The sequence below is a fragment of the Pseudophryne corroboree genome, chromosome 10 (assembly GCF_028390025.1).
Source record: "Pseudophryne corroboree isolate aPseCor3 chromosome 10, aPseCor3.hap2, whole genome shotgun sequence".
In the NCBI taxonomy this organism is placed as follows: domain Eukaryota; kingdom Metazoa; phylum Chordata; class Amphibia; order Anura; family Myobatrachidae; genus Pseudophryne; species Pseudophryne corroboree.
In genome coordinates, this window is record NC_086453.1 from 97,253,176 (window position 1) to 97,267,499 (window position 14,324).

A 14,324-nucleotide genomic window follows, 5' to 3' on the forward strand; every position below is an offset into this window, starting at 1 on the left:
GGAAGGTGAGAGTGATGGGGAAGGAGGATTTAATGCAAAGGAAGATACACATGATTGTATGGAATATTTGACCCAAAATTTTACCGCAAGGCCTGACATCAGTGACAATCCACTGGAAGATGCAGAACTCACGTTCTACACGGACGGTAGTTGTCACAGACAGTCAGACTCGGGAGACTTGTGTACTGGATACGCAGTCGTAGATGACCAAGACACCATAGAAGCGGAACCACTAGGCCCACCTCACTCAGCCCAGGTTGCTGAACTGGTCGCCCTAACCAGAGCATGTGAATTGGCTAAGGGTAAGTCTGCCAATATCTACACCGATTCTAGATACGCGTTCGGGGTAGTACATGATTTCGGAGCGCTATGGCGTCTCAGAAATTTCATGACGGCAGCTGGTACACCGATAGCGCATGCAGCTCATATAAAAAGGCTTCTAACAGCGATACAGGAACCCGACAGAGTGGCTGTTATCAAATGTAAAGCACATACATATAGCCAAGACCCAGTATCCCTTGGTAACAGCCGAGCAGACGAAGCCGCAAAGCTTGCAGCTGCTACCCCCATACAGACAGACACCACACAACTGATGGTATTTAATACCATCAACACACAGAAGTTGTGTGAGATGCAGAATTTGTGTTCCACACAGGAAAGAGCAGTCTGGAAGGCAAAGGGATATGGCCAGGAGTCCTCAGGGCTCTGGACGGATGGACATGGTAAACCGGTGGCCCCCAGGGCATACCTTCCATGTCTGGCTGAAGCAGCTCACGGGCTGACTCATCTAGGCAAGGAGGGGATGTGCAAATTGGTAAGAGCATACTGGTGCGCCCCAGGATTCTCCTCTCATGCGAGTAAAAGAGCAATGTCATGCCTTACCTGTCTGAGAAAGAATATTGGAAAAGCAATACCTACAGAACCATCCCATATCCCACCTGCCGGCGGCCCTTTCCAGGTAATACAAATTGACTTCATTCAATTACCCCCATGTAGAAATTTGAAATATGTACTTGTCTGTATAGATGTTTTCTCGAATTGGGTCGAAGCATTTCCAGCAGCTACAAATACCGCCATGTTTACAGCTAAGAAAATTGTGCAGGAATTTGTATGTAGATATGGTATCCCTAGAATCATTGAAAGTGATAGGGGTACCCATTTTACAGGTGATGTCTTTCAAGGAATGTGTAAGTTGATGGGTATTGATAGCAAGCTGCACACTCCGTACCGTCCACAGGCGAGTGCGAAGGTCGAAAGAGTGAACAGCACTATTAAAAATAAATTGAGTAAAGTAATGGCAGAGACAGGATTGACGTGGCCAGAAGCTTTACCCATTGTTTTGTATAGCATCAGAACCACTCCCAGGTCCCCTCTTAATCTGTCTCCTTTTGAAATTCTGTTTGGTCGACAACCACACGTCATGATTAACCCTCAGGATGATTTGAAATGTAACAATGAAGTAACTGTAAAATACTTGATTAACATGAGTAAGCAGTTGAGGAATCAAAATGATAATCTGAAGTTGGTGATTCCTGATTTACCAGATAGTAATTGTCATGACATTGAACCTGGGGATTATGTAATGATACGAAATTTTCTACGCTCAGGTTGTCTTATTGATAGATGGGAAGGACCATACCAGGTCTTATTGACCAGCACCACAGCATTGAAGGTTGCTGAGAGAGAGACTTGGGTCCATTCATCCCACTGCAAGAAGGTTGCTGATCCCGAGAAGTCCCGTGATAAGGAACAGACGGTAGAGGTTGTATCACTGGAGTGTCTGTTCCAGGAGGACTGAGGCGGCACCTGAGCCTTGAAGATCGAAAGCAGTTGTCGACTCCCTTCTCCCTTTTATTGTTTTTCTCCACTTCCCAGCCCCTCTCCCTTAAGATTTCTTTTTCCCCCTTCTCATTCTTCTCTATTTTTTCCTCAAAGATGGACTTGCCCCAAGAGACTGTGATCCGGATTTTGATGTTAACCATGATGTTGACCAGAGCAGTCTGTTCCGGCGAGAGTACCATAGAGGTCGAGAGAGGTTCTGGAATGGGTTCCGATTATGATGATGGAGGCGTAGTTTTCCAAGATCAACCAAACCAACAAGCAAAGGCGAGTATCAGAAAACGATCCGATAGAAGAAATTGTGATGGATTGTTAGCTGAAGAAAATTGTATCTGTAGGCTCTGTGATAATCTGGTTGAAGATGGATGCATAAAGAAATGCCAATCTAGTTTTAATATCCATATGGACCGGCATCCATTGAGTGACTATCACTCTCTAGTGGGTAACGTGTTAAACCAAACAGATTGTTGGGTATGCTCTCAAGTACCTCAGGGTCACAGTAAATCAGGGCTAGTACCATTTCCTTTAACGTTAGGGGAGGTACTTGAGCTAAGTGGTGGGAGACCGGTGGACCGGAGGTTTAACATCTCCAGCCCTCCTAGTTTGAAGCTCCACCAATACCATGTGGATAGGTCCCTCATATGTTTTAACATCTCCAATCCCAGAAAACCGGGAAATTGGGAAGTGTCATGGAGCAACCTTACCATGACCTTTTCACACAGAGCAGATAGAATGCCTACAGATACAGAGCTGGTACGCCACATAGCCAGTAGAGGAAAATCTTTCCGGTATCGATATACCTTAGGAAATAGGATTACTAGAGTTGGAGAGGTATCACCAGGATACTGTGCACATATCGTACAAACCGATACGTGCATTAGGCAGATGGAAGAATTAGGGTCAGGAGATTTCACCTGGAAGGTTTGTAACATGGTCATGTCCTTCTCCGTCCCATATGTTCTCCCCGATGATGCATATTTCATATGCGGGAGAAAGGCGTACAAGTGGCTTGCCCCAAACTCTGAAGGATTGTGTTATATTGGAAAAGTATTGCCTGAAGTGATGACTGTTACACATGACAAAATGAAGGACATACACCGTGGTGCCCAAGCTCCTTATACTCACACTCATTACGAGCACCGAGTTAAAAGACAACTGTCAGAAAGGTTAGAGCATCCGGCCTCTGATCTTATCCATGAATCCACCGGGATTCAGGTTCTGGTAGCGTTAGATTTCACTCGTACCGCTCGAGGAGTGATGAATTATAGATACATTTCCGCACTCGCCAATTTGTTAGATAATATCACTGAAATGTATGATGACACGTTTAGATACACTGGAAGAGAACTTCAAGCTTACAAAACAGAACTAGTTCAGCATAGGATGGTTCTTAATTATCTTACAGCAGTAACAGGCGGATATTGTGTTACATTGGCAACACAGTACGGCATAAAGTGTTGCACGTATATCACAAATAGCACCGAGGACCCGGTAGAGGTCATAGACCAAAAGATGGACGATATTCTCCAATTGAAGTGGGAATTTCGTCGAAAACACAATCTCACCCTTGCTGCTGTAGGTAATGAGCTGACTGGTTGGGTGTCATGGTTGAACCCGCGAAATTGGTTATCCGGTTTGGGAGAATGGGCTCAAGGAGTCATAATGGATGTTGGAAAGTTTCTACTATGTATCTTGGGTGTCGTTATATCGATTGGATTGATATTTAGATGCGGGCAGGCTTTAATGAGGTGCAAACAAAGTACAAAAGTGATGAGCTTGAGGAGTGAGGAAACTGTAATTAACCTGGATTTGATTTATGACCCAATGATAGAAACCAGGATGTGATGAAAATGCGATTATACGGTCCGTTTCTTTCACCTGTTTTTCTGCTTTTTCTCCAAGATACAAAGACCCCCTTGGACGAGGAAGCTGACGAGACGAGATGTATACAGACAACGGATTGACCAAAGAAGAAGATTTGACAACTTTAAATATGGACACTTGATGAACTTTGCCATGGATCCCCAGTTTCCCTAGTATTTTTAAACTCACGCTAGCCCAACATTTTTGTAAATCTGATGGCACTGACAAAGCTTGTTGCTCATGCCTAAGGAGCAAAACAGCGCAAAGAAGACGACTCTCAACAGATACCGAACACAACTTCAACAACAGATGTACATTTCCCTGACATAGAATATCATTGCATTTTTCGTAAGTGTTCTTTATCTTCATCTCTACAACCCTCAGGTAACGACACACATAGTCGATAGGGAATACAGACACAGATATCAGCAACCACATACCTCCCCCATTCATGTATCATCAACTAAAATGTGCATCCCCATTTTGTTACAACCACAGCCGAAATGAGCTCGGTAGAGTTTGACAGCCCATCCACAGACCTGTACCACAGGATAAGAAGGAATTCAAATGTATACTTCGCAATACCTCGAAGCTTGATTTACAACACGTACGGCACGATGATACATGACCCCCCAAACATGGATTCATACACACATGCTTCTGCTATCTCACTAGGTCATACCCTCTTCACACCTACTCCACTCTTCTCCCCTACCCAACCATGGAAATCAATTAACCCCTGACTTACATTTTTCTCCTTAAATGTTTTGTGGCAGTTATTATTGACTGCCAAAGGGTGGACTGTCAAAGTCAGAAAAATGTCTCAATGCACGTTGCCATATTTGCACCGCACACTGGTCCGCGCTGCGCGTGCGTACGCTCTCCCGTGGAGGCGCATACCCGCAATAGCGTGCACTCGCAGGCGCGGTATGCGTATTTACGGTAGAGTTTATATAGTCGTAGCGTGCGACTCATTCGTTACATATTTTCACAATTAATGTAGTTTATAGATCATGGTCCCTTTGATAGATTCTGAAAGTTTGGTTAAAATACAATGTCCCAGAGCTGAGGAATCCCTCTTTATATCGTACGAAGGGTCTAACAGGAATCATACAGCAGTGTTTGGTACCCATCGGAAGAGTATTTAATTAGCAATATTCCGGTGTTGGTTTGGAGCGTATTAATCGCTCGTGCGAATAGTTATGGACATAAGAAGTTTATGTCCATTTCTATTATTTACACATACTCAGGTATGCGGCGGGAAACCTAGTTTCCCACCCACCTGAGCTGTTGGAAATCGTCACAGCCCACCTGTATGAATCACCCTATGACCTTTTGTTATGATGCAGGGCCGAATTCCTTCGGCCAATGGACAATGGGATTGTAGGACCAGGAGATTGCATTGTGTGTGGGGCATAAATAGGCAGGCCGACCACATCCAGCTCTCACTCTCTCATCAACGGTTATCTGCTGATAGCCGGGAGCTGGATATCGAGGCGCAGGCGATCATACCCTTTGTGCGTAAGTTTCTCTCCGTAATCATTGTCTTTCTGTGAGCCAATTTCTCTCATCTCATCTCTCTCTCTCTCTCTCTCTCTCTCTCTGTTCTGTTCTCTCATATCTCCCCTAGACTAGGCTAGTATTGTATTGTATTAGATAGTATTGTATTGTATTGCATTTAGGTCAGTGTAGTATTGTCTTTTTGTATTTATTGTTTAGTTCTGTGGTTAGGAAGTCTCTGTTATATTGTAGTGTATCATTTGTACTGTTATCCCCTTTTACAAGTATATTAGATATAATACAGTTAATAGGCTTTGGAACCTAAACCAGCATCTGTGTATTTCCTATAGTGTTAAGTGTTCACTTGAGCGTCGGTGACGCTCAAGCAGCTTTGTAGTTAGTCAGGTTACACAAGGTTGCACTTACACCCTGTACTCACATTAAGGTATTCTGTGTATTTCTTTGGTATAAGGTTTAAACATTAAGGTATAGCGTTGTGAGCGTCTGCGCCGCTGGTGACCTCCTCGTGGTCTCGAGCGTAAGCTACGCCATAGCGAATCATTACTCTAGTCATAGCCAATAACGTGTCCTGTGATCCCTGGGCCGTGAGCGAACGTGACGCTTGAGCGTCTCGCCTACGGCTGAGCGATCGTTACGCAACTAGCGTACCATTACGGTACTTCTTAAGTAAACAGCGTACAGTGTTCTTAGCTTCATAAAGGGTTGTTTATACGACAAAGGAATTTTGCATTGTCAATGTATACAGTTATACTAAATAAAATGGGCTAAATAAAATAACATGCGCTTCGTTAAGGACATCATCTCCCAGCTCCTATTATTAACTATATTGCTCTAATGAGTACAGCTACCTTAATGATGAAGCATACAGTGACATGTAGTCCCATCGCCAGGCACTTCCTCATGTAACGGACAAGCTGTGACCAACTCCAGCAATATATACTAAAGGCGGGTACACACTAACCGATGTTTAAATGCTGCCGGTGAATGACTATATATCATTGAACAATATAGCGTTCAACGATATAGTGCACACACACTGAACGTTATCTACAACGATAACGTTCAGTGACGTCACCGCCGGCATTCCTGAACATGCAGCTCAGCCCGACATTGTCACACACACACACACACACACACACACACACACACACACACACACACACACACACACACACAATTAAGTTAAAAACAACATAGAGAACATTATGATGTCCATTTATTATTTAATGAGTTTTATACACAATAAATAGAATTTCTTATTGCTGCTATGTGGGATTTCCACAAGTATGGGGGCAGGAAAGGACGAAGGGGGAGCAGAGGGGGAAGTGTGGAGGAACATATGAAGTGGGAGGTGAGAAAGGAGCAGGGCTGGTGACACTGTGGGGTCTATTCATGAAGCAGCAAAAAGTGAGCCAATGGAGAAGTTGCCCATGGTGACCAATCAGCACTGAAGTAACATTTATAATTTGCATACTATACAATTGTACGGAGCAGCTGATTGGTTGCCATGGGCAACTTTTCCACAGGCCCACTTTCCACTCTTTTCATTGCTTCATGTATAGTCCCCACAGTAACTAGCCACACTCTGTAGGGGCTGGAGCTGGGTGCAGTGGGGGAAGGAGGACTCAGGTGGAGAAGGTCTGTAGGGACGGAGGAGGATGAGCAGCCGGAAAGGGGCTCCAGCCTGGCACTGACCCAGCACATTGGAGCCTCTCAAATGTTTAGGGGGAGGAAAGCAAGCCGCCCCCTTGCCCCACCCCCAGTTCCAACACCTATGCAATTCAGACAAAACCAATATATTATATAAAATTAGAATGTACACATACTCACAGTGTATGTTCAGCAACTCTTCTCCTTGGTTTTCTGTCTGGTTGCAGTTTTCCCCAACAATCTCTTCAAGTGACAACGTACTAGAGCTGCCGGGAGCTACTGGCAGCAGAAATGGGGGCTCTCTACCAAGCCCTACATCCTGCTTTATACCATTCAAGTACCAGCTGAGAGTGGAGCTGCTGGCCTCACAGAATGTCCCATGAGTTTCATCCTTGTAATCTGGATTCCCAAGTACTGGAATAGACAAATATAAGAGGAAACTTTATGAGGCGAAATAAATGTTATTACCCCCAAAAAATATAATAAGGTTTTACTTAAATGCCCAACTAAGAATGCCTCTTTTATAATTAGAGATGTGCGGTTCGGTTTTCCTGCAATAAGAACACACCTGTACTCAGTGATTCCAAATCGAGTCCCAGTTCAGATTCACTTTGGGGTTCCAAGTGGAACTGAGTATCCGGCTCAGTTCTGTTGTCAGCTCTGAACTCGGATTTAAATATCATAACCGGGTTTTGGACTGCAGGTGCAAATTACATTATTTTAGCATTTTTTATTGATTTTTATTTTTTATCAATGTTAACTGATTTTTGCCAATTTTAAAGACATCCAAAACCAAACCAAAACACTTCAGGGTGGTTTTGCCAAAACCAAAACAAGATGATGTATTAGAACCAAAACCAAAACACGGGGTTCCAAGCACATCTCTATTTATAATACACTAAAGGGCCGATTTATTAAGTAAATCTACGTTTCCTAATGGATTGTTGCACAATAAGGGCAGCTAATGACTACCCACCCACACTGGCTGATGGAAAGTGGACCCTGATTTTATCACTCCAGAACCAGGTTAGTGGTCACTGGAACACTGTGTACAGTTTATGTGTAACTATTTTCACATCCAGGCAAATATCTAAAATTTATATTTATAGAACACAATCACTGAAAAGCTATAGCACTTTTATGAAGGAGTTAACAATCGCAGTGTAGTACAGTATTGCAACATAGAAAAGGACATAGCACTACACACACAATCCCTCAGACAACCCTTCCTAGGCACAATCTTTTATGCTCTGCTTACTCCTGCTGCTGGCACAGAGGTAGTCCTGTCCCAGTGTCACACTGCTCTCAGCGGGCAAATGCTGTCTTTGGTCTCAGAAGATGAGGAGGAGGATATCTGATCCAAAGAGGTTGATTCAATTAGCTTCAAGGGTGGCGAATTGCCATTGCAACAGTATGTAAATGGCAGCAGTCCTTCTCAGTTTCTGTAGTAGGGACTGCTGTTCTTTTCATCACTCTCATTCATGGATCCTCTGCTGGCTGTTCGAAGTCTGGTCATTAGATGCCCACTCAATGGCTTGCAACAAAGGAGCATAATCATTAGGCAATGCTGATAGTTATAATTTCCAGGTTTCCCCTCTCCTACTTACCCATGACCTGCCTGGTATGAGCCAGGCTGGTGGCCTCCGGCACTACTCTCGCGGCTCTGGATCATTGGCACCACCATCTCCAAATGACGTTCCTCATCAGGCCAGTCAATTCAAAGTTCCTAGGTCTCACTTTCAAGATTGGTTGGCCAGGCCAATCGGCTGCAGGAGCACCCTATTTAAACCTGCCATTCTGCGATTGTGTTGGCTCCAGGTTTGCTTGGGTTCTTGTATTCCCAAAATTCAAGTCTCCAGTATTATCCAGCTCACTGTAATTCAAGTGGTATGCGGTTGTTAGGTCGACCACACAATCAATAGGTCGACCAATATTAGTTAACATGCATTAGGTCGACATGGTTCAAAGGTCGACATTGACAATAAGTTGACATGACAAAAGTTGACACAGGAAAAAATTAACATGAGTTTCTCACCGAGAGGGGACGCGGTGCACTAATTGGGGGTCCCGCTGATGTTACGAAGTAAACGACACCAATAGTTTTTTTTAAAAACTCACGTCGACCTTTTTCTATGTCGACCTTCAGGCCATGTTGACCTTTCTCAGGTGTTGACCTAGTGCATGAAGACCGAAAGTGGTCAACCTAGTGACTGTCTACCTAGACAGTGTCGACCCAATGATCCACACCCAAATCAAGTCTCCAGTGTTATTCCGCTGTGATAAGATCTCTAGTGTTATCTAGCTCACTATGATTTAAGTCTCCAGTATTATCCAGCTCACTGTGATTCAAGTCTCCAGCGTTATCCAGCTCACTGTGATTCACATCTCCAGTGTTATCCAGCTGTGATAAGATCTCCAGCTTATTCAGCTGTGATAAGATCTCCAGTGTTATCCAGCTCACTGTGATTCAAGTTTTCAGTGTTATCCAGCTCACTGTGATTTAAGTCACTGTCTCCAGTGTTATCCAGCTCACTGTGATACAACAGAAAAAACTTTTACAGGGAAGAAAATCCCTGTAAAAACCAGGAGCGCTGCATCTGCCAATTACCACAATAAATAATTACAATAAACCTTTATACAATTTAATTTCTAATAACTCTTTGTCAATAATCTTTTATTAAAAAAAAACCATATAGAAATATATATAAAGCTGCAGCATATATTAAAAACACCATTGCCACATATTAAACATATATTCAAATTCCCTAGAGCAGTGGTTTCCAAACTTTTTTGAATCACGGCACCCTAGAATATCAGAATTTTTTTCACGGCACCCCTAGACCAAAAATGTCTTATTGAGAAATTTAGAAAGAAATATTACATTAAGTAGATCGCGTTTGTATGTCATCCTTATAGTTTTCACACACATACCTTATTCTGGTCTGACTGAGTTAGCTGTGTGGTGAGGGACAAGATTTGCTTCTGTTTGGCCACATATTTTATGACTGACAGCCACCAGCACTGGTTTTGCCTATTATATTGACCATGAATAATTTGAATTGGTCCTGGACCACCAACCCAGGGCACCCCTGCAAGTGTCCCGAGGCACCCCAGGGAGCCACGGCACACAGTTTGGGAACCTCTGCCCTAGAGGCTTGTTGGTATTCCTTTATAAATCCCAATCAAATATTTGGATCGCAAGAGTTATAGGCCCTACACACTGGCCGACATCACTGCACGATATGAACGATCTCGTTCATTAATGACCGAGATAATGTTCATATCGTGCAGTGTGGAGGCTCCAGTGATGAACGATGCGCGGCCCCGCGCTCGTTCATCGCTGGTGTCCCGTCGGCTGTGCATGCAGGCCAATATGGACGATCTCGTCCATATTTGCCTGCAGTTCTATGGAGCCGTGTGTTGGGGGGAGTGAAGTAACTTCACTCCCCCCGTCACTGCCTCCCTCGCCGCCAGGTCGCCCGTCGGCCGTATCCGCCGTCGGGCAGCTCAGCGGCGGATCGGCCAATGTGTAGGGCCCTTTAGTCCTCTAACTTATTCCATTAGAAATGTCCAATGACACATGTATATAAATCCCAATGAACCATATGGGAATTTATCTACTTAACTCCCACATGTATGGCCAGTTCCAGTATCACATGGACTACGTGATCGTGATTTGAGACTATTTATTATCGTTTAAGATTCCAAAAAAAGTCCCAAATTCACTTAGATTGCTGATTTATAAGTGTGCACACAAACATGAAGTAGTTGGTAATTAACATGTGTAATTGCTATTACGTCACCTCCAAAGCATTGCAGTGCTTATATTGGTTCAGTAATCAGGCTCCCTCTGTTGGTGAAATACCAATTGGGTAGGTCGAGTGGAGATCCCTCTGATTTCTCAATGAGTGGTCACAGTGTTCAGGCTCCCTCTGCTGGTATTAGCCCGTAAAAAAAGTTTTTTCTGTTGTCTATATAAGGAATGCACTTATCCTTATAAACCGAGAGCGGCAGCATCTGTCCTCTACAAAATCTCCTTTTTGCAGTAGATACTGGCGCCCATTTGCATGTACAGGAGCTTTCACGATTAACAGTGGGAGAGCCTGTGGATGCAATTTCGTATAACTGGGATATTCACTGTGATTCAAGTCTGCAATGTTATCCAGCTCACTGTGATTCAAGTCTCCAGCGTTATCCAGCTCACTGTGATTTCAAGGGGTGTACTACGTTATGCCGGCGCTCTGGATCCCAGCGCCCAGCATACCGGCGCCGGGATCCCGACCGCCGGCATGTCGGCAGCGGGGTGAGCGCAAAAGAGCCCCTTGCGGGCTCGCTGCGCACGGCACACTGCGCTCGGCACACTGTGGTCATGGTGGAGTGGACACCCCAAGAGGGAGAATAGTTGTCGGGATCCCGGCGCCGGTATGCTGAGCACCAGGATCCCGACAGCCGGCATATCAAATGCTTCCCGATTCAAGTCTCCAATGTTATCCGACTCACTGTGATTCAAGTCTCCAATGTTATCCGGCTCCCTGTGATTCAAGTCTCCAGCGTTATCCAGCTGTGCTCCAGTGTTAGCTCACTGTGATCAGGTCTCCAGTGTTATCCAGCAGTGATAAGATCGCTAGTGTTATCCAGCTCACTGTGATTTAAATCTCCAGCTTTATCCAGCTCACTGTGATCAGGTCTCCAGTATTGTTCCAGCTCAATGTTATTCACATCTCTAGTGTTATTCCAGCTCATTGTGATCAGGTTTTCAGTATTAGTCCAGCCCACTGTGATTCTAGCCTCCAACGTTGTTCCATCTGCTCCCAGAGAATACCACTTTACTGTGAGCTCCAGTTACCAGTGCAATTTTACCTCACTGTGTTATCCATATTTGCAGAACATCTGCTGCTACCACCTGCACAGCTATATGCTGCTCCTGGCACCCTCAGGCAGTGCACAGTATTGCCATGACTGCTTGAACAGTCTTCCCAGCAGCTTTCTGCTACATCTCCTCCTGACAATCTCATGCAGCAGCTCCTACTGAAGCCTACAGCATAGAAACCTGAGCACTTCGACCACACAGCCAATGTGCCAATGTACCAGTTGCCCATCGACCTAATCAAAGGTCCAGCATGTTAGTGTTTATGTAAGCCTACACAAAAATATTTGTTGTTGAATAAAGAATGAGAAAGTAAGACTAGGTACACACTACAGCATAGGTTCTCAGACTCGGTCCTCAGGACCCCACACAGTGCATGTTTTGCCGGTAACCCAGCAGGTGCACAGGTGTATTAATTACTCACTGACACATTTTAAAAGGTCCACAGGTGGAGCTAATTATTTCACTTGTGATTCTGTGAGGAGACCTGCAAAACATGCACGGTGTGGGGTCCTGGGGACCGAGTTTGAGAACCTGTGCACTACGCGATTTGTGTACCCAGCAAGTGATGTACTAATATACTGCTCTGGCCGTACACATTGCATGATATATCGTATGCAGCACATCAGATGGGACAACACCGCTGGCGACGACCGGTAGCGCGCAATTGAGCATACACAGCAAGCGATATGGAAGATATATCGCTCCAATCCACGGCGGAACAATATATTGGATGATTTATCGCTTAGTGTGGCTCCAGCCAAAAATCTATTTTGGTTTCTTTGTCATTCGATTATCATAAACAAATTTAGAAGAGGGTGTAATTTCTTTTTCATGATCGCCTTTATGCTCAAACTTGTATTTTCTCACATTCATGTATAAGTCACCCACCTCTCTGAAACAATGGCTGGAATAGCAGGATCGAGATCCACAGCATTCTGAAGGGATAATCAGAGCTTCCTCATTCCTGTGGAAAATAAAAAAAACCTTCCTGTTTGGCAGCAGTCCCACACAGAACATAATGATGAGGAGCGTAACAGTATTATCAGGAACACTAACCAGGTAAGTGTGGGCCTGATTCAGACTATCATAGTAATGGCATTGAAGCTGCATCTTTTTACTGTATGCAGAGGTGGTACGGAAATATGTAAAAGCAGCAGGAGGCGTCTGTTGTAGAAAGACGCCTCCTGCAGGCTTTTACGATGCACTGCCGCGGCCTAGAACGCAGCATCAGACCATCAGCGTGAACATCGATTATCTGAGTAACCCTCAGGGTGTCTGGGAAATTCTCGCTGCCGGTGTCAGTGACGCTGCATCCATGGACACAGCCACTGGCCTAGCCACTCCCAGAAAACAGGGCCGACTCACCCCTGTTTTCAGAAGCACTGCTTGGCGCCACCTCATCCCCACCCCCAAAATATGCTGCGGCTTTTTGGCACTGCGAGCGAGACTGCAGATCAGGATCTGCACTAGCGCACTGGCTTATACACATGCGCGGATCCGAAAACACTGCAATACCATGATAGTCTGAATCAGGCCCAATGTTCATCAAGCCTTCAGTTAAATAAAACTGAGACAAAAGACAAATTAAAACGGAACTAAACCAATACATTTACTACTTATACAATAAATGAGAGGTAAATTGACTACATTCTGCCATTTTTATGTGGTTGTGATGTGATAATATCACTCATAATCGCAAAGTACTGTATTTATTACTCTTGAGGTGCTTGGATGGAGGCGGCAAGACAGCCCGGTCCTGGGGAAGAGTGGGAAGCAGACTGATAGCTACAGCTGGACCAGGCGAGCCGAATGCACATGTAGAGATATTGGGTTTGTGCGTGGGGCGGAAGGGAGAAATCCCCAGGGATCTCCGCTTTTGCAATGGAGAATGTAGTAGCTGCACAGATCTCTGTGATCTCTGCTTCAGTGCTCCCAACATACGTTCTTGGGATGCTTCTATTTTATGGATTTTCCGCAAAAAAACTTTGATAAATATGTCCCTTGAACCCTTTTCAGTGCCAGAGCTTTGGGAAAACTCTCAATAGCAGGACTCGGGAAATTTTCATAGAAACGTGAAAACATCGGACGCACATTGCTGTCTTAGGGGGTGATTCAACTGTATCTCTACGGGGCCGGCACTACATGGTGCCCAACGGAACAAGCAATTGTTTCTCCGATCGGGTGCGATGAGCTGCGGTGGAGGCACATTTTAGCTCACAGTGCCCCTGTGCTGGCAAGCAGAAATGTACAAAAAGTGAACCGTTTGGGCGCCCAAACAACACTTTTTGGGTCGCACCCAGCACTTTGGTCGGGTTTAGCCCTTTTACACAGCTAAACCCGTCCTGCCTGGGCGCAATCGGCGGGATAAACAAAAACAAATGAATATTGACACCCCCCTCCTCCTGATCTGCCATCACTTTAGATGGGAGATCGAGTGTGATAGATAATGGTAAAGCCCCCTTAGAAAGAGCGTCTGCGTTTTTTTCTAGCCACCCCCCCCCATTACTTCCCACAAACACTGACTACCTATTAGCAGGACTACTTTACGGTGGGCCAAGCATTCTTTTTCACATTCTAGAAT

At 44.7% G+C, this 14,324-nt stretch overlaps 1 protein-coding gene across 1 annotated transcript in view; it reads right to left on the bottom strand.

Moving 5' to 3' along the window:
• The window catches only part of TMEM25 (transmembrane protein 25), a 101,843-nt gene that overhangs the window by 31,110 nt on the left and 56,409 nt on the right, over positions 1-14,324 (bottom strand). Inside the window, exons 2-3 of the mRNA XM_063941627.1 lie at positions 12,632-12,707; positions 7,054-7,287 (exon numbers count right to left, since the gene is read on the bottom strand). Coding sequence (XP_063797697.1) covers positions 7,054-7,287; positions 12,632-12,677 — 280 coding nt within the window. The 5' untranslated portion in view covers positions 12,678-12,707. The remainder of the gene's footprint in view (positions 1-7,053; positions 7,288-12,631; positions 12,708-14,324) is intronic.